The 21,250-nt window shown below is 42.4% G+C and overlaps 2 protein-coding genes across 8 annotated transcripts; one reads left to right on the top strand and one right to left on the bottom strand.

Annotated features, from left to right (window-relative positions):
* Nucleotides 1-4,170: 4,170 nt before the first annotated feature.
* On the bottom strand, nt 4,171-7,580 carry LOC124150839 (cyclin-dependent kinase 2 homolog). Its single transcript, XM_046522943.2, has 2 exons — nt 5,859-7,580; nt 4,171-5,325 (listed from the first exon to the last, which is right to left on the bottom strand). The coding sequence occupies exons 1-2, from the start codon at nt 5,866-5,868 to the stop codon at nt 4,370-4,372; spliced, it is 966 nt and encodes a 321-aa protein (XP_046378899.2). The 5' UTR covers nt 5,869-7,580; the 3' UTR covers nt 4,171-4,369.
* Nucleotides 7,581-10,789: 3,209 nt separating this feature from the next.
* LOC124150873 lies at nt 10,790-19,984 on the top strand. Of its 7 annotated transcripts, none has more exons than XM_046523035.2 (4): nt 10,790-11,019; nt 12,674-12,977; nt 16,832-17,275; nt 17,895-19,984. In XM_046523035.2, exons 2-4 carry the CDS (start codon nt 12,932-12,934, stop codon nt 18,107-18,109), a joined length of 705 nt encoding a protein of 234 aa, XP_046378991.1. In that variant the 5' UTR covers nt 10,790-11,019; nt 12,674-12,931; the 3' UTR covers nt 18,110-19,984. The 7 variants fall into 7 exon arrangements, with proteins under 7 accessions (XP_046378991.1, XP_046378997.1, XP_046378996.1 ...); XM_046523041.2 differs by having other exon boundaries at nt 10,798-11,019; nt 12,674-12,941; XM_046523040.2 differs by lacking the exon at nt 10,790-11,019 and adding an exon at nt 11,966-12,037.
* The last annotated feature ends 1,266 nt before the right edge of the window (nt 19,985-21,250 follow it).

Below are 21,250 nucleotides of genomic sequence, written 5' to 3'. Positions count from 1 at the left end.
TATTTAACATTTTTTACCTTATGAAATATATCCCCGTGAAAAGATGTTCGTTGTCACGAAGTGCGAGTTGATGGATGATTTTATGGACGATTCGCTAAATAAAAGATCCCACGGCAGCTTCAGTAGATAAGTCCTCGCCACTTGAAATAGATTCACGAAATATCGCGATTGTTAATTAATGAAGATAGTTGCATATGTGCTAATACTTATATAGCTAAAAAAACAAATGTTTGCAAAGTGCATTTTTTAAGAAATATCCATTTTGCTTGTGACAAACATCATCACTGCGTTTTGATCACGGGACTACCATCCGGGTAAGCTTCGGCAGTCATGGAGCCATGTTCGTAAACTAATCATCGGGATATTCCGTGATTCGGTTTCAAGTGGCAAGGACTGTAGGTCATCATGTTCAGGGTAGGAGGTAATCCCGCGAGGGCAAGATCCGAGGGATATGTTCCTCCGCCTATTTTACAAATGCGTCAAGTATGACATGACGAGTACATTAATTATCACCTTCCCATGAAACTAAACAACAAATAAGTTTACACACAACTACAGATGTGTGTTGTATTGTCTGTAGAACATTCTTGCCAGTGTGTCCTTCACCGGCAGAACCAGTGATCTGCGCTGAGATAGCTTTGGAGAAGAATAGAAGTTATGTGTATGAGATATTGTCCGAAGAGACCGCACGGCTGACAAAATCCATGAACGAGAGAGAGAGAGAGAGAGAGAGAGAGAGAGAGAGAGAGAGAGAGAGAGAGAGAGAGAGAGAGAGAGAGAGAGAGAGAGAGAGAGAGAGTGTGTGTGTGTGTGTGTGTGTGTGTGTGTGTGTGTGTGTGTGTGTGTGTGTGTGTGTGTGCTTGTACTAGTCCGGCCTGATGCCGATTTATAGTGCTAGCACACTGAGATACCATGCCGCAGTTTTAACAAGAATACCCCACTCAGACACACTACACTGACTCCGAGACGAAGTCCTTGTTTTAGCCGAGCGCCAGACAGGGTAACAACAAGTACCATTTTTAACGTCTTTTGGTATAACGCGGCCTAGGAACGAACCCTGGACCTTCCGCACTCCCGTTGGACGCTCGACCACTAGACCACGGAGGCGGTCATGAGTAGGGGAATATCGATGTCTAGAATGCTGGTCAGGCAGCAGCCCTTTTGATAGGTCAAGTTCACGCGACGCAGCTTTTGCAGCTTCTGTACATCTGAGGTAAACACACGTCCTTGTAGGTATAGACAAGTACGAGAGCCGTACAACAAGCTAAAAGTACCTGACCATGTAGTGGTATGTGAAGAGAAGTCGGGATAACGTGAGTCACAACCCAGTGCTAGTGTATTAAGTCGCTGCATTCAGAGACTGCGTTAAAAATTGTAAGGTCAATGAGCGACGTACCTATTAAAGTTTTGTCTGGCCCCGGGGGCACGAGTTGCGCAGTTGCCCAAGGCGCCGCATTTCGCTGTGCAGAGTTCCGTCCCTTGGGCACACAAGAAACCTATGATTGTGGGTTCGAATCCAAGTTCGCCCCGACTATGTTTCTAGGTTTGTCAGCACCATACCCGTGCTCGTTGGCTTCACCAAAGTGGTGAACGTCTGAGGTCTGCATCATTTTCGGCTTTCCTCCTACATGAAGCTCACACGCCGTGGTATAACTGGAATACTGTTCAGAGCGGCGTTAAACCAACTCACTACTAAATATTTGAATATTTACCGGAAGGGCAGGCAAATGTATTTGTTAAAAGCGACTCCAACTCTGATACTGCACGCATTTGTAGAACGCTACAGGGTAACGCAATAGGGTTTTCACAATCTACATGCTCACAGCTGCAAACCTAGCATCAATGACAAGATTTACTCGTGATTCATCCTCAACATCGATATTCCGGAAAGGCGGCTACAGGAGAGGTGACAGTTTCGGCAGAATCAACAAAGCTCAGGCCGTTACAGTGGTTACCAACGTTTCCGGGGCTTCGGCAGATATAGAGGACAGAGAGGTGCACTGCAAAATCCTGGGCACAGAAATAAGGACGCACGTAATGATCATTGTTCTTGTGATCCCTGTGATAGTTAAACAACGTGTGATAAAGGGACATGGATATTAACGCAGCTTCACTGCGTGTTGCCTTGAATGAGTGGAAAGGTATGAAAGTCTTTGACAAATCTCATTAAAATCAGATCTTAGTTCTCGCTATCGCTAAACAAAGATCTGAGGACATCCCATTACGGGTCACGTCAGAAGGACCTTTCATCCAACCAATCAGAGCGTCGCTTACCAGATCGTGAAAGTGACAGTCGGAATGTGTTTTCTGATCATGCAACCACGACATATTTAACAGGGGGTATTCCGAATGACAGTTACGGGTTTTATGATTATATCCATATCCATCTAGGCCATCTATAAGCCATTCCAAAATGTTCTTCTTATCAGTTTTAACATTTTTAATCGAGAATGCGTCAAAATATGTTTCGAAAGTCGTCGCCAGTTTGAAACTAGTGTCGTAAAGCTAGAGAAAGCTGCCTTCTGATTGGCTTATGTCGATTTCTTGTCAGTCTTTTCAGTGGTCGGTCAAAGTTAACGAAAGGTCGTTCTGACGTGACCAGTAATGGGATGTCCTCAGATCTTTGCTTAGCGGTAGCAGAACTAAGATCTGATTTTAATGAGATTGGTCTTTGATAGACATTTAGAAGTTGGAAAAACCTGAATACATGACACTATTTATTTGCATAGCAACTCCTTTTATTCTTTGTCGCGACATTTCAGAGCTACGTCTTGCGCCTTCGTGAGGAGAGTGCTGAGTAATGGCACAGAGTTACGATATGTTTACACAACACAAGTATAAAGATAACAATATTATGACAAAGCCGGTGTAATCAACAGGAGAGGAACCAATGAAGTACACTGAAGGTGTCGTGATGACAAGGATCTGGCTATGAGGACACAAGCAATAAGGCAATCAAGGTGTCCACCGTCCGCAGTGGAGTACACACTGGGTAGGTAGGTACATTGGCCTCTGTTAATGGCTGGCTTCTTTCTTTGGATTTCGATGCTTTCTTGAAATTTCCTCTTTTTCCAACGACCGATGTTGGTATGTAGATCTTGGTTTGTGACCAGGAAATATGGCGGTCAAGGAGTTGGATGGGATGTTCCGAAAGGGCAGATTTTATGTTAGATTTTCGAGTTCTTTTATTCTGATGGCTATAGTACGTGAAGTCTCGCCAGGGTCCACAGTTGTGTGAAAACTCATACACACATCCTCTGGGTTTTTCATGTTTTTCAGTGCCCCGTCGGAAGTGAGAGTAACGTGTTGGCTGTTTAGGTGAGTAGCCTGCTGATCTGGTGGCTGGTAGGGCCTTGGTATGGGATGCTGACGAGGATGAGTGGTGGGGCTGGTTTTGACTTGGAAATGGGATTATTTGTTTGGTTACTTGGCTTTGTCATTATATTGTTATCTTTGAACATTCACCCTACCTTATAGTGAGGTATATATGTATATAAACTATGCACTTATTCAGTATTCACCCGATGAAGGAGCAGGAAGTAGCTCTGAGAGACTATATATAGAAGACTCAAAGCATCTGCAAAGGTGTTAGTGGACAACCCGTGTCCCTATAGCGCGATCAACCCTCGCACAGTGGGTTCTGTCTGAATGGTGCTCTGGATCGGGTTGGACTAAGAAGTATAGAATTTAGTACCAGACTTTAGGCCATCTGGGGCTACAGACGCTATCCTGTTTCAAGATGACACTTCGGAAATGTATTCACAGGTCCTGATGCTATTAATTAGGTATTAGTTCTCGCTTTTGAGGCACTTTATGTACTTTAGTTAATAAACGTTAGTGACATTAGTTTTCCTACAGTGCAGTCGCAGTTTCAACAAAGGGAACTAACTCTTACCTCCTTATCTTGAAGCAATTATATTACGTCCAGAGTTATCTATTCATGCCAGATGTGCACTTTGAGTTTTGAGTTTATTCCTGTTGTATGCAAAGTGGTTTTGAAGGGCGTTTATACCTGTGCACTTTGGTAAATAAACTATTAATGCAGGATTGTGTCTTAACTAGTGTAATTATCGCTTCGAGTGGTATAAACAACATTCATATTTGGATCACACGTCAACTGGCTCGTTCAGGAATTAATTGAAAACAAAACCCAGAATTGATTAATTTGATTGTATATGTATTGATTTACAACAATAGATAATCCAGTAAAACAATACCTCTCCATGAGACACTATACATACATGAAACATTCCTGGACAAATTCTTGATTGAACATGAATTTACATTTTCAGTAAGTGTTTTTAGGACTGACAATTGAACTGTAAACAATTTCATTTGAATTTAAAAATTAAGTGTAAGTTAAGGAAAATTAGTTGAAAAAACGTTTGAAGTAGTCGTGTTTTAAAGCAACTTTTGCTGTAATTCGAGACAAAGGATTTAAATCTAGACACTTCTTAATAAGCGACATTAGCTTTCTGTCCGGACTCTGAACACCAGATACGTCAGGCTCACTGCGGTCTGGTCCCATAAAGTGTGGCGTCTTCCCCGTCAGAGTTTCATATACAGACGCCCCAAACCTCCATACATCAAATGACTTGATAATATCATCTTGAACATCCCCTGCCTCGTTCTGTGGATACAAGCTGTTCGTGCCAAGCCTGGTCGCATCGCCAAAGTTTAAGATTTTGACCTTTCCACTCTGTCCAATGAGAATATGGGATGGTGTTATGTCCTGATGGGCTACGTTATGTTGATGGAGATATTGAAGAACGTCCAGAACTTGTTTCATGATTTTCTTGATCGAACTTTGTCTCCGAGCCACACACCTCCTGTCCATGAATTCCGCCAAATTGCATCCGCCGACATACTCGAGTATCAAGACCTGGCGCCCATTGTGTTCAAAGAGGTCGTAGGCCTTGATGATGTTTTTGTGTTGGACCTGACTGAGTATGCTGTATTCATTGGTCCATACTTTCGAAGCTTCGCCCGGCTCGTTGTTCCTTGGGTGTGACACTTTCGCTGCAAACACCTTGCCATCCTTGAACACACTGTACACAGTGGCTGAACCACCTGAGGTTATGACTCCCCTGAAGAAGTAGCCACGGATTGTAAGGCCGATGAACGGGTCGTGTGGGAGTGAGCGGAGAACCCCGTTCCTTGATTGAAGCGGTAACCGCCAGTCTTCAAGGTGGTGCTGATGGCAAGGGGGAGACGGGACATCTACGGGAGATGGACTGGACACAGACTCCACATGTCGCCCCATGAACAAATACTTTCGCCACATTTCTGCTGCCGCGTTGTGGACATCTTCAGCGTGATGAGGATCTAAAGACAACATGATGTCATATTACTTTTGTGTCACATTGACATGAATTATTCCATTAAGGCAACAACATAGACGCATGGACATCAAAGTGTCACATGTAAAAGTTGAGGTTTGTCTTCATTTAAAGTAATCACATTCTCAGTACAGATTTACATTGTAATTGAGGAAAGTCATCAGATTAAAGGGATAATAGGGGTAAATGTAAACATAACAATAGAATTATCCTGGCTTGCTTAAGACGTTGACGGAGATCATGGCCAATAGGCAAGCAGAAAAAAACGAAACATATGCACGTAGTCTTTATATTTGTATTTCGTCCAGACAGTTTGCTCTAATTTGCCAATAGGGTTGAAATTAAGATCGCTTGAAATGGGAGGTCTGAATCACACATTTAATAATTAATGATTTGAGACTGAAATGAAACAATCACGTCAAATGTTTAGCTTTAAAAGGACCCTGCTCCAGATAATGAAACTAAACTCTTACCCCGTATAAGTTTATTAGACTGACAAGACAAAATGGTGTTACTTACCAAACTCCATGTCCAACAAGGTAATGGAAACCGATGTCCAAAGCAACACTTGAGCTATTTTGGATCAAATCGCTGCAAAAAGCATCCGTGAATAGAAAACACGTCTCGTTTCTATAAAAGACTAAGACTTTATGTGACGTATCCTTTCTGTGACGTCACACGTTTATGACGTCATGTGTCTGTTCCATAAGCCTGTCAGCGGCTCTCTCTGCGCGTCGTATACTTGCGATTTTTAGAGACAGAGCAAAGTGTATGGAATCCAAGAAGAGACATTTTCGAGCTGTCCCCTTACTTACACAGACAAACAAAACGTGTCCAAATTAACCAAAGCGCGACAATGCGATATTTGTCGCATTGTCACGCTTTCAATAATATTTTGTTGGATTTTACCCTTAAAAAACGTGACATTTTTCATGGTCGATGTGACGACCAATTTTAAAATTGTGTAAAAAAAGGCGTTAAATATTCGACATATGATGATGTCGCTTTGCCGTGTTGCTCCTTTAATGTTGCGCACGTGTTGCATTAAAGTGAATTGTTCAAAGCATGCGCAGAAATATTTATTCCCCCTTTCAAACTCCAATGGTATCTTTTTTAGCTTAAATGATTCTAAAACCAAAGTACCAAAGGGAATATAAAAGTGTTTTCACAACAAATAAACTCTTTGCATTTCTATTTCATTCAACAATTTTTCAAATCAATCGTCTAATACCCCCATCACACCAAACTAGTTCTCAATACGTTCGTGAAAATGTTGTCGACTGTGTATGAACGTAGTGGATGTAGTAGCAACTATTGACAGTCTTTTTACGAACTTCATGGACGGGCTCGGACGGGGAGGGTGCTCTAGAACTTTGAGTCTGCTCAAAATTTTATCCCGTCCATCCCGTTCTGCAATTAGTCGGATTGGCAGCATACTTAAAACGAGAAAGACGTATAACGAACGGAATTGCCGTACGTCGAACATACTAGGGACGTGTTTCGACGTGGTGCAGTCGGACATAAATTTCAGAACGTGTGCACACCGACCGGGTCGACGTCTCTTTGGAGGCATGATGTGTACAGCTCGTAGCCCTGAACTTGAATGAAGACTGTCTACAACGCGCTCGGTATCCAGGACGCTAATACACACGCACTTGGGACGACATGAGGACGTACTGCGAACGAGTTGGTCGTGTTAAGAATTAGTTTGAACTGGCTTGGAAGTATTGTGAACGAGGTTGAACTGGTTAAGAGCGGGTTGAGAACGGCTACGGACGTGCTCGAACTGCTTTGAAACGTTGTCGGGATGAGGTGAACGTGCACTTTTACACGATCTCGGTACTGGATACAAACGGGCCGCAGACGAGGTAGACGTATTGAGGACTGCTTATGAACAAACTAGCATCGTATTTTACACCATCTACGCGTTCTACCGTGATCGGGTCGGGTGTGTGGATCAATGCTTATGATATCAGTCCCTGGATACCTTAGTTGGGCGTTAAACAACAAACACACTTTACGGACGTATACATGCGCATTTGTAATTGCCGTGGCTGAGTTTAATCCCTGGGGGCATTCAACTACAATCAAAGATCATGTATCATTAAAATTTTGATAACTTTTGATGAAATGTCGCTTTGTCGCGCTTTTGTTTATAATGATTGCTTGTTTTTGTAATGGAGACGCCGCGACAATATCCCTTCTAGGATTCCATACTCAACAACACTCAGCTGACGGAAGGGAAAAGACAAAACTGTCAGCTGACTGAGTGTGGCGTCACTGAACTGCAGCTTGTCAACTCATCTTTCTCACTGGTCCACATTAACACAACGTGCTTCGCGTTATGGATGAAGAAACCGAAACATTTCTGCCGTATATGCCAGTTTCCTGAAACAAAGGGTGTCGTGAAAATAAATGTCCTCCTCGAAACAACTACCACACTGTGAGTGAGTGAGTGATATTTTAGAGTGAACAAACAAACAAACAAACAAACACACACAGACACACAGACACACACACACACACACAGGTGTGCGTGTGTGTGTGTGTGTGTGTGTGTGTGTGTGTGTGTGTAATAATTATACATATATTTATAAGCACTGGGACCTTAGAACTGAATTAACTAAGGACTGGTCGGTTCGGAGTCAGTATACCGTGTCTGAGACGGGTATTCATCTTAAACTGCGGTACCGGTTCGATTCCCGACATAGGTACAATGTGTGAAGCCGATTTCTGGTGTTCCCCGTCGTGATATTGCTGGAATATTGCTAAAAGCGGCGTACTCACACACTCACTAAACTGCAGCATGGTATCTCAGATGGCTAGCACTATAAATCGGCATCAGTCCGGACTCGTTAAAGCAGCCGCACACACACACACACACACACACACACACACACACACACACACACACACACACACACACACACACACATAAGCACTGTGACCTTAGAACTGAATTAACTAGATCGATCTATGCGTAAAACAATCGATGTTCAACAATGTGACTGGAGTAAGCAGCCATTGGTATTTTCCAAATCACATCCATCATATAAGACTGAACATGTGTCACATTCAGCGTGTCGATTTCCAAACAGGAGTGATGTGAATCAATACGAATTTTGCGTCAGTCTGTCGTGATGGTTAACACAATTTGTTACTAGCTGACAGTCATGGTATTGTACCCAGCATCCTTTCACAATCACACACTCATTTCAAACGAGGTTTATCTTTCCCTACGAGTACCTAGTTGAGTTTCACAAATTTGCTTTAGGTTTTACTTGTGAAAAAATATTTTTTATTAGTTATTTAATATAAATTATAATATAAATAGTATTAAAATTCACTAAACCTTAATGAGTGATATAGATTTTTACATCGCATCGACAATATTGCAGCCACATAATAATTAAAGTTTTTTTTAACGTGTCATTAATTGTTTTGTTTTTATTTGTATTGTTGTTCCCTCTTTCAAAATGCATTGTACCTGCCGCCTTGAAATTTTGCGTCAATATTGTGTTCTTGTCCTAATAGGGACGGTTGGGTAGCCCAGTGGATTAAGAGAAGGCCCGGGTTCGATTTCCCACATGAGTACAATGTATAAAGCCCAGTTTTGATGTCCTATGTCGTGATATTAATGGAATGTTGCTAAACGCGGTGTAAAACCTCACTCACTCACTCACTCACTCCTGTCCTAAAAGTACCATGAGTATTCAGAGTCAGATTGGGTCCCCTCGTCCCCACGTATGTCGTACTTTCTAATCGGGGAGTCACATGGATTGTTTCTCATGCTAGCAACCACTGCTAGGGCTTGTTTCAACTCGATTATTCACAGGTCGTCGAGATAAACAGGACCGATGCTGGCTGTGCGGTAAAACAAGAAACGATGACAGGAATCCAACACGCAACGTCTGGTCAAAGGGAGATAACTTTAGAGTGAGCGAGTGAAGCCGTGTTTTCATCGGCGGCTATTTTTCAACCCTGTGATAAGGGAGAATGCTTGTGGGGTCTTAAGTGTGGACAAGCCGCAAGATATAAACTGTATGTGTACTATAAGATGTGTTGCATCTGGATAAGGGGAAGCGATGCAGGGAACGCTATCAGTGACACACATCAACTACATCAACCATGTATTACAGTAAACTACGGAACTCAAAGGGACCACTAAATTTAGTTCGTAATAACCGTAGTTCGTTATAAGCACATTTACTGCATTTAGACAGTAAATGGATCGGATCAAAAAGAGTTCGGTATATCCGTAAGTTCGTTATAAGCGTGTTCGTTCGTTATACACGTAGTTTACAGTATGTGTGTGTGTGTGTGTGTGTGTGTGTGCACATGCAAAGAAATAGACGATATTGCAGAAGAGAGGGAAAGCCCGAATTGATGCAGACGTGTTTACCACATCGGTGAAACCCACAGGGGATTGGTATGCTGATGACAAGTTTAGAAACATGATCATGCTTCAGACCCATGCTTCCGTCAGACGACATACATTGCAGGATACGAATATCGTGTGCCATGATAAGCAGTGAGAATTATTTCCTTAAAACATTGCCATTCACAGGGAAAAACTAATTATTATCATACACGTTACATATAAAGATACTGTTAAGAATGCCTCTGGGTAAATATCCAAAACATGGCTATTTCATGCTGTGTAAATATGATGAATTAGGTTATACAAATTGGGTTTCATATGTAAGATATACATTGTTTAGTTATGGTTTCGGTTATGTATGGTTGATGTAAGATGTCGGAGACTGTGATGTTTTTATTTATACATTTAAGGAAAGAACAAGATATTTGTTTATGCAAGAATGATCAGATTGTATATCTAATTCACCAAGGCTAGATTTATATTGCACTTACAAATCCTGACTACAACCTGAAAAATATCTATCATCGATTAAGACTGTACATTTAAGAAGATCTTTAACAAAATTAAGATGTTGTTCAAATGATTTTAAAATACATAAATATAGAATGTCTAGTGGCCATGACTTTGTGACAGTCTATGCACTTTCTGTAAAGAAGACTTAGATGATGAATACCATTCACTATTTATATGTCCAGCTTATACTAACTTAAGGATAATGTATTTACCCTCGTATTATTATCAATATCCTACCCTGTACAATACCCTGTATTGTTACTCAACAAATGACGACAACATTTTATTTCAGCTAGCTCTTTATTTAGATAAAATGTTTAAACTTAGAAATTCCAAAGCCAATATTAACTGAAGCGCTGTCACAATATGTCAAATATCCAACCATCTGTACTATTGGCCTCATGGCCAGACTATACGAAATAAATTCTGTTCTGTTCTGTTCATATAAAGATACTGGTTTCCTCTACACGAGATGAAGAGAGACCCATCTTTGTCAAGCAGTTGTCAGTACGCCCAGCGCCTGTAGATCGATAACTCGGAGGATGTAGCATCTGTAGTACGGACATTATCCCCCCCAACTACCATGTCGGAGTGATCTTACCAACGGGGGGAGAAACGCCGCGTAATGCTACAGTGACAGTGAGGCGGTCCGCCTGACAGAGAGCAGACGATAGAGGCAAAGCACGAGAGAGATAGAGCGAGCTCACGGCATGGCCTAGTTAATCAGCCAGATATTCTGGATGCGTATGTCAGACATCTGTAGGGATAGTTCACCATAGCGAGCAGGTAAGTAGGAATGTTATAGGTTTATGATCAGTTTGTACCATAATGCTCTGCATCTCCACGCAAACAACAATTGTATTTGTCATATTGAGGCTTTGACATTGCTTATTGACGTTCTTCAGTTTTCGCGGGAAATGTCGCGAGGTCATGAGGTATGTGCGGTATGCGACGACAGGGGTCAGGTGAATGGGTTACGGTTGTCGGGTGGTTATGTAATTAACCCAGGCTACCAGTCACTGATACCGACCACCTCTGTGTTGCGGCACTGCGGTGCAGACCCATTATTGACATAACCTTTATAACGCCACCTTTATAACGCACACGTGGGGAACAGATGACATGCTTGACCTGTTCTTAGAACACTGCCTCGAGTTGGTGACTCCCGATTGTTCTTTCATGTCGGGGTTTCCGTGCCTAACATGCATGACCTGATGATGGTGTAGGAGTGGGCGAGGTTACCAGTCATGACACAAATATACATGTATATAGGGCGGAATGCTCGTGTAGACTTGAGGACGGAAACGCATATCAGCGGCAAATGTATTTCAGTAGGCTAGAATATTAGGAAAAATGTAGGCCATTGATGCTTTGTATTCAAGGAGTTGCACAACAATGCGTGACAGGAATGGAAAATGTTAGTGTTATCACATGTTACGATGGCTAGCTAAGACGGGTATTGAATTATATTCAGCTATCTAATATGCTGCATTGCAGCGTTGGTATTTCCACAATCGATAACGTTGATAAGGATGTTTTGGTGTGTTGGGATTTAATACAATCACCTTTCCCTGGTTTTTAGACACAGAGCTACAACTAGAGTCAATACATACAATAGCACGATAACAGTTCCGCCGTATAATTTCACACACCTCCGACCCGGATAAAACGGTAATATCGACTGCCACTGAACCAGTAGGAGCCTGCGTCAAGTCTAGCGAGTTAAACAACGTGTTTGTCTCAGTGCACCCAACAGACTGGCAGCGTTAGCTGCACTAGCCAGCATACATGCGAGCGTTGCCAGGTAAACATGGGAACGCGGGGAACCACGTTTCCTGTGGATGTGGGTCGTCTTGCTTCGGCAACTGTCTCATTACCTGGGCCAAACATCACCTAAGCCAATTGATAAATATTGTGTTTCTCTCAAAACGTATGAATTATTTAACACTTAATGGTTATTATTTGTTGGCACAACTGCTGCGGGTTATTGATGGGTGCTTGGTAAATGTACGACGGTTGATTGCTGACACGTGCAAAATAGATTGACCTCGTGAGCTCTCGACATATGTCAAGGTGGCTTCTCTGCTCTGCAAGCTGTACAACCACGTAGACACACCTATGTGACAGACTCGTGATTTACCAGTGTTTAAATACGGTGGCGTTATAATCGGGGACGCATTATGTGGAATCAAATGTCAGTGTGACATTCGTAATCCGTATTTAATAGCCGGATGGAAGCGAGGTTTGAATTCCTCCCCTTGTACCAGCGCTCCGTGCGTTAACTTAAGTTCTTTCTAGTCGTCTCTCAGTGGTAGATAATAATATTTATCTTTTAGTATCTGATATTACTCGATTGGTTTATACGATGCGTAGTTAAATAATTCATGAATGTGTGCAATGTTTGATGCTGTTTCAATGTGTTACTGTTTCACTGTATCAGGTGGAGGGATTCCAGACATACCTGAGTCATCTGGGTGATATGTGACTGTCCCGTCACGTATGGTCAGCAGTAGACACAGCCCAGTCTGACGGAGGACACTCACAAACGGACACATACTGTCGGACACAGGACACACGCAGTCAAAGGACACACCCAGTCTGACGTAGGACACTCACAGACGGACACATACTGTCGGACACAGGACACACGCAGTCAAAGGACACACCCAGTCTGACGGAGGACACTCAGTCGGACAATATGGGGAAAGGCAAGTCACGCACTTCGTGTTTCATACATTTAACCGGTAAATGATACGAGTTATATCTAACTTGTTCATAGCTCATTTCGATGTAGTCCTTCCAGATTTACATTAGCGGACTAATAGTCGTGTCTAACCACGACTGTTGATTCTGCGTCAAGCAAAAGTAGGTTGAAGTCTGGTAGTTAAAGCGTTGGCTGTAACACCGAAGATCAGACAGGCCCCCACCCCTTACTCATCAGGGGCGGATCCGGCATTTTTAAAAGTGAGGGGTCACAATTATCAAAATCCTCTCTCAGTCAATGTTACTGCCGACAACATGCTACATTTGGTTTTCAAAAAAGGGGTGGGGGTAGGGTGGTTTATGCTCATCTGAATTGATGTGTGTTTCACCAGACTTGGAGGCTTATGCTTGATATGTTGCGCCAAGTGCATGAGTATTGATATGCCAGAATGGATGGGAAATCTGAGATTCCGGGTAGCCTTTCGGGTGGAAACCTGATGCAGCAAGAGGAATTCATGTCATGTTTAATTAATCATTTTAACAATTTCCACCTGAAGCATTAACGGATCATAGGCCCATCTATCAGAACCATGTTTTGATAGCTCCACATGTAACATTCACAAGGAGTCTGCACAACCCAGCATGCGGAAATATACTCACCGGAATGGAAAACCAGTCTTTTGTTCATCGTTATATCATGACAATACCGCCTCCGAGGTGTAGTGGATAGACGGCCTGTCCCGAGATCGGAAGGCGGTAGTTGGAATATTCGACCGCCTCATATCAAAATACATTTGTACGTTGAAAGATTGTATATTTGCTGTTAACACGTTGCCGAGGGTCTTTAAGGGGAGATACAACAAGGACTGTTCTGTGTCTGAGTGGAGTATTCATATTTTGCTGCGGCGTGGTATTTCAGTGGGCTAGCTCTATAAGACCGACACAAGTCCAGTTAGCCACACACATGTACTAGCATGGACGTCGCTATGTCCACGAAATAATCTTGAACGCGATGTTAAACCCAAATTCATCTCAACCTTTTGTAATGCTCGCCAGTACTGATGTAACAGAAAAGAATTCATTTCCTGTCTCACAATATTTGCATGTTAAGCCTTTTTTTTTTACGTTTTGCCCTTGAGCATTGCGCTTGCAATAGAGGCATTCTGCATTACTGCTGTCGGGAACTGTGAAAGACTGTGCAGACAGATTAGAGAAATGTCGCTTGTAGTGATTAATAAAAATTACTACGCTTGAGGTTTTGTGTAAATCTTATCATACGACTTGTCACAGATACATCACGTTTAACGCGGACATTTTATTTAAATGATCAACTATCTTATAAACTGAGATATTACCGCATTATAGAGCGCCCGAAAAGAACGGCCTGGGTGATTTCGATTCAGTGTAAATCTTCAACATGTGTAGTATGTAATCTTTGTTTGTTTGTTTGTTTGTTAGACGGCGATCTGTAAATAATCGAGTCTGGACCATACAATCCAGTGATTGACACCATAAGCATCGGTCCACGTAATTGGGATACGATGACATGCATTAACCAATTCAGCAAGCCTGACCACCCGATCCCGTTAGTCGCCTCTTACGACAAGCATAGTCGCCTTTTTCGGCAAGCATAGGTTGCTGAAGATCTATTCTACCCCGGATCTTCACAGGTCGTTTAATGTAATGAATGTTGAATCTAAAATCTTTGTTCTTATGAAACTGCTTAGTAAGAAAATACTTGTTGCTGCACCCCGTGGGGAGTCTGGGGCATGATATAGGTCCACACTATCCCCTGCTTATCGACCAATCAGGCTTGTGTGATTGGTTGTTTGCAGACTGACTGTGTGTCACTGTTGTTCACCTAAATTCAGACCAAGATGAAGCTGAATTATTACTGATAGCATTCATACCTCAGTCACTCTTTCAGTGCTAGTATATATCGTGAAGACCTGGGTTAGAATTGGTCTTCAGCAACACATGCTTGTCGTAACTGACGACTAAGGGGATCGGGTGGTCAGGCTCCCTGACTTGGTTGAGGCATGTCATCGTATCCCAATTGCATAGATCGATGTTCATGATGTCAATCACTGGATTGTCTGTTCGAGGTTGACCATTATTTACAGATCGTAGTTTTATAGCTGGCATATTGATGAGGGCTGTGTTAAACATCACATAAACCAAGTATACATACATCTGCAGTATCTGCCAAAGTTGATCCCAGCGCCAGGATGTATTGTGAACTATACGTAAGGTAGACGTTCTATACCATCCTCGTAACACTGACTTTGCATTGTGAAATGCTGTGATATAACTGGAATGGTTCTGCTGTGGCGTTAAACAGCATTATACCATGACATTGAATGATGATCTGGCTTTAAGTGGTTGATGTGTGATAACCACTTCTCATTTCACTTCGGGAAAAATTTGCACGTCATGACCCCGGCACATGTAAACGAACACGTCGTCTGTTCTACTAGGGTTATCACTAGTGAATGAGTGAGTTGGGTTTAACGCCGATTTTAACAGTATTCAAGTTATATTGCGGCATGTCAACTTAATGTGGGAGGAAAGCCCGAAATGATGCAGGTTTTAGACGTTTACCACTTCGGTGAGACCCACGAGCACCGGTATGGTGCTGAGGTTATCAATAAATTCTCGACCCGTGATAGACCCGGGGTAGAATAGGTCTTCAGCAACCCATGCTTGCCGTAAAAGGTGACTATGCTTGTCGTAAAAGGAGACTAACGGGATCGGGTGGTCAGGCTCGCTGACTTGGTTGATGCATGTCATCTATCCCAATTGCGTGGATCGATGCTCAGGATATCAATCACTCGATTGTATGGTCCAGACTCGATTTTTACAGACCGCCGTCATATAGCTGGAATATTGCTGAGTGCGGCGTTAAACAACAAACCAACCAACCAAACAACAAACCAACCAACCAACCAATAAGATTGCGGCTTGAAAACTATTTATATCAATCAGTGTGTTAGAGCAACGACTGTTACTTTGTTATCGCATGCTGGGGTTGAGGCAAGGGAAATGGTGAGCCACAAAAATCAGCACAGTTTGTCATCATACAGTACAGTTTATCCTTCTAAATGTTAATTAAAATACGCTCCAAATTACTGGTAGCTCTGTCCCGTCAGGTATTTCCACACCAACAACATCCATGTTTAATGTTTCTCAGAGTATCCATCATGGAATGTCTGGCTTATTTCAAATTAGTGACAGTAGTGTGGTAATCAGCATCTACCAAGTTTAAACTTCGCACAGGGCCTGATCTAGGTCATAGCTGATTCCATTTGAATGTAGGGATGTTTGGCTGTTGTTGATCTCGCCATGCAAAACTAGATCCTTTTGTAATTTATATGTTTTGTTATTTCACAGTGAAATGTACGTGATGTACATTTGATGTCAACTATTAAGACCTTAAGACATACAAACAAACAAACAAACAAACAAACAAACAACAAATTTTCATTTAAATTGTCTGTTCCATTGCGATTCCAAGATTCACCGGCATGCACTGAATACGCGAATACGTCTGGTTTAGTCATGGTAGAATGTAGGTAAACCTATTCTATTCTTTTTTAAATTCTGATGGTTTGTTAAACGAGTTGTGTTTGTTCCTTGTTTAACGCCGCACTCAGCAATATTCCCGCTGTAGACGGCGGTCTGTAAGTAATCGAGTCTGGGCCAGACAATCCAGTGATTGACATCATGAACTTCGATCCACGCAATTATCGTGATTGGTGTGTAATAAACGATGAACCACCGAAAACATTAGAATGGAATAGGTGTATCTCCGAGTTCACTTACTCGTTCATTTCGTGGATTGCACTTATTCCTTACAAAGTGTCATGTCCTAACTGTTTCTGGTCACTGTTCTCAGATACCAAGGTGATCTGGACCAAGGACGGTCTCAAGTCGGAGAACATGAAGCTGGGCCACAAGATCCGCGAGCTGGAAACACAGTACCGGGAGATCAGGGCTATCTTCGTGCAGCTGGAGCAGGACTATGACAACAGCTACAGTGCCTTCCCCATACAGCGTTACTCCGTACTAAAGAGGATGATCAAACGGTGTGTGAACGAGGAGAACCTCAGGAAGGCTGAAGCCCTGGCGAAGAAGGATACTTCCAAACCTAAGTCCGGTTTGTCTGGACTTCTTGGGAGGGCGAAAGAATTTGCCGATAAGGACAGGCCCGCATCAGGGGCAGGTAACTCTGCCAGTGGTAGTGATGCTCAAGCAGGCGGGATGGGAGGGTTGCTGTCTGCGTGTAAGGCGTTTGCCGGGAAGTCGGATGGTATTGAAACAGCTGCTTCAGCCAAGAAAGGTAGGTACCATGGGATTCAATGGATAAGAAGTAGAATGGGTCCCAGAATGCTGAGGTGGTTGATGATCACACTGTGTATAATTATGAGGAGTAATACTTCAGTCATATTTCAGTCACATTTCACGGCTCTGGTGTGCTGGGGGTCTAACCTATGATCGTGGGTTTGAATCCCGGTCGTACCGATTATGTTTCTAGGTTTGTCAGTGCCATAGGCGTGCTCGTAACATGTAAAATATACTTCTAAGACGTTGGGATTTCCTTCCACATCAAGTTGACACGTACTAGGATACAGCTTTGATAGCCGTGCCTATAACGTATTCCATGCTGACTCAATATATTTCAGATTTGCCTTGTATGTTTTGCTTCACTCCACATGTGAATGTGCTCTCCCATAAACTAATAGGTAACTGACCACAGTAGGTAGTCCTTTGATCCCAGACCTTTGAGGGCCTTATTAATGATTCCAGATTTAGCGATCGAAGATTAACTTTTATCTCACCCAAGGGATAGTCATGAAAAAGGGTTGGTAGGAAAAGTGCTGACAATGCACTTGAAACACTCGTCCTAAATCATTTGGTTATAGGATTATTATTTCCAACGCCTTTGCCACATTTTTCAGATCTCAGCAAGATGTCAAAACAGGAAGTGCTTGAAGACAATGAGCTCAAGAGGCAACACATCGAGGCATTTGGTCCGAGGTTCATGAGAGCCTTTAACAGATTAGAACAGCTCAAGACGGATTACGAGACTTCCAAACAGTCATTTCCACTGTCCAGATACGGGATCATGAAGAACATGATCAAGGACGTCACTCGGGACAAGAGTCTGCACTAGCAGAACAAAGGTAACTTCGTATCCATCTTCACAAGCAGGCTACCCAAAAGGCCATGATTGTCTGTTGGAAAGTGTGTGTGTCCTGGCCAAGAGTCTGTTTGGAGAACACAGGTCACCTCGATGTCTATCTTCACAAGCAGGCTACCCAACATGCCATGATTGTCTGTTGGAATGTGTGTGTGCTGGACAAGAGTCTGTTTGGAGAACACAGGTCACCTCGATGTCTATCTTCACAAGCAGGCTACCCAGCAGGCCATGATAGTCTGTTGGGATGTATGTGTGTCCTGGACAAGAGTCAGTTCAAGCAGAACACAGGTCACCTTGTTGTCTATCTTCACAAGCAGGCTACCCAGCAGGCCATGGATGTCTGTTGGAATGTGTGTGTGTCCTACATGAGTTCGGGTTTCGGCTGACTGAGATGATACCTAATGGACAGTGTTGCGGATGCGTAAATAACAGTAGGAATTGGTTTAACTTGTGATGTTACATTAACCGATGCTAACGTGATCTGCAATTCTTTAACACTTATGGAGATTTGAATTTCAAGCGCAATGCCTATATCTGCAATACTACAGCTGTAGATAACTTGAGGTATAATCTGGAGTACTTGTTGATCTGGTATGGTAGTAGATTGTATGACGATATGATCTGCAACATCGGATATTATGGTTGCATAATCTTCAGCACCGGTAATTATGACACTATTGCAGTGACTGTATTGATTACTGTAATCTTCAATACTATGTAAACCATTTGACAGCCTGAAATGAAATGACTGACTTGATTTAACCAGTGAAAGTTTTGTATTGGTGCGCGATATTGTGGCGTGATGTGCAATACTGGAAACTGTCTGCAGTAATGGATAGTAAACTATAAGTGGTTGCTGTGGTTGGTTCTCCGCACCATCTAATATTGTATTGTTCATCATCTGCAGTGCTGCGAATGACACAATTTCGGCACAATCAAGATTCCCCTTGACTCGCGAAGTACTTATAACATGTGCCTTCGCTGCCATTGTCTTGCGTCTATTATTTTTACACTGTGCGTACGTAGCTTTATTTCTACTGCTCACATATCACCTGATATGCCTTGAGTCGTTCACTCGGTGGTACCCCGCGCGAGTACACAATTCACTTCTTTAATAAAACAGCAGCAGATTGAGGCGAGTAGTGTGTTGAACGGTGACTCTATAAGGAAGAACATTTCCATCGATCATCTTTTTTAAGCAACAAGAAGAAATGACTTTTTAAGATACATTTTGTTCGCAGACGTTATCACATTTTATCGATATTTATTTCAACATTCTAGTCTTGCACCACCATGCAACATAACCAATGTGGAAAACAGAGTTGAGAGGGCTCTGACCGGAAGTGACGTACTTGCCTTGTGTGAGATGGGGAGATGTGCAGTATTTCTACGGTGCAATGGATATGCCTCTGTTTCTACGTCTACAACGTAGATTTATTGCAACTAATCCACAAATAAGGGTAACAATTACTCATAAAAGGCCCACGTTAATTGAGGTGGTTCGTTCTCAATTGGAATACGGGATTGCCTAAAGAAGATACATTGTATTCATATTTGTATTGCATTTGGAAGACGTTTCCGGTTTAACAAGGTTGGAACTACCGAGGGCTCCCTAACGTATGCTATATTTATAACATGTGTCGTCTAGAGTTTCGTCAAAATATGTCTACCTGGGACAGGCAGCATTGCTTTATATGAAAAGGGACACTGGTATTAATCTGTTTTGTGGTATATATTTTTTTTATCGATTGGTTGTGTCTTGAATCAGTGTCAAGTACTTCTGCGTCACTTCCTCTTCCCACACACCTCATATACTTTATTCTTGCTATTAAACAAACAATCTTCATATATGCTTGTTATGTTTTGACAAGAAACTTGAAATAGAATCAAGAATTATCGCGATGATGAATTATAGAAGATAGCTGCATGTGCGCTTATACTTGACAAAGTAGACACAATTTATGGATAACGACTTCTTTAATACTGTAAAGGCGACGTTTCTGTATTGATCCTTATACCGTTGTCAAGCAAGACTGGAAGAAGTCAAGCAGTCTAGCTTGGCAACGGTATAATGATCTGTACTGAAACGTCGCCTTTACAGTATTAAAGAAGTTGTTATCCATAAATTGTGTCTACTTTGTAAGCCATTCCGTCGATGAGGAATATTAATAACTTAAAGTAATGTCAAAAATTGCAAAGCCCACTTTTTAAGAAATCTCCATATTTTGCTAGGGATAAACATCAGCGTTGAGTTTGGATCACGTGGTTACAATCCGGGTAAGAATCAGTAGTCATGTGACAGCGGTCATGTTTATCAGTGAACTTGGTTAATCGCGGTTTAAATACTATATCTGTACATTTTCTCCTTCAGCTCGTGCTGGTAATGTACGTAAGCTGCACACGCTGCTACATATAGACGCTCGCAGTCACCAGACGGCCGATCCTTAGTCAAATCGTTGATCATATGTGATAGCCACGCCCCATCCAAATCCAGTAATATAACGTTAATCTCATCAAAAGCAGATCTTAGCTCTCCCTTCCGATAAACAATGATCTGAGGACGTCTCATTACGGGTCACGTAAGAACGACCTTTCATCTGACCAATCAGAGCGTCGCTTATCAGATGGGGAAAGTGACAGTAGGAATGTGTTTTCTAATCATGCAACCTCCAAAAGGTTAACACGGGACAGACATTCCAGATTTTCTTCTTTTCAATTTTCAAATTCTGAATCGAGAACTAGTCTGGAATGGAAGCCGACAGTTTGAACCTTGTGCCGAAAAGCTGGAGACAGCTACTTTCTAATTGGCTGTCGACTTCCTGGTAGTTATTTCATTGGTCGGTCAAAGTTCGCGAAACGCTGTGGCGTGACCTGCAAGGAGATGGGGCGGTCAGGTAGCCTAGTGGTTAAAGCGTTCGCTCGTCACGCCGAAGACCCGGGTTCGATTCCCGACATGGGTACAATGTGTGAAGCCCATTTCTGGTGTCCCCCGCCGTGATATTGCTGGAATATTGCTTAAAGCTGAGTAAAACCATACTCTCTCTCACTGCAAGGAGATGTCCTCAGATCTTTGGTGGAGCGAGCACTAACATCTGATTTTAATGAGATTACATT

The sequence above is a fragment of the Haliotis rufescens genome, unplaced genomic scaffold, assembly GCF_023055435.1.
Source record: "Haliotis rufescens isolate VD_foot unplaced genomic scaffold, xgHalRufe1.0.p SCAF_11, whole genome shotgun sequence".
In the NCBI taxonomy this organism is placed as follows: Eukaryota; Metazoa; Mollusca; class Gastropoda; order Lepetellida; family Haliotidae; genus Haliotis; species Haliotis rufescens.
This window is presented reverse-complemented; position numbering and strand designations above follow the sequence as displayed.

Coding starts and splice junctions, on each gene's coding strand:
- LOC124150873 (XM_046523035.2), top strand. CDS start 12,932: ATGGGGAAAGGCAAGTCACGCACTTCGTGTTTCATACATTTAACCG. Junction 12,978..16,831: donor GTGTTTCATACATTTAACCG/GTAAATGATACG, acceptor CACTGTTCTCAG/ATACCAAGGTGATCTGGACC. Junction 17,276..17,894: donor AGCTGCTTCAGCCAAGAAAG/GTAGGTACCATG, acceptor CACATTTTTCAG/ATCTCAGCAAGATGTCAAAA.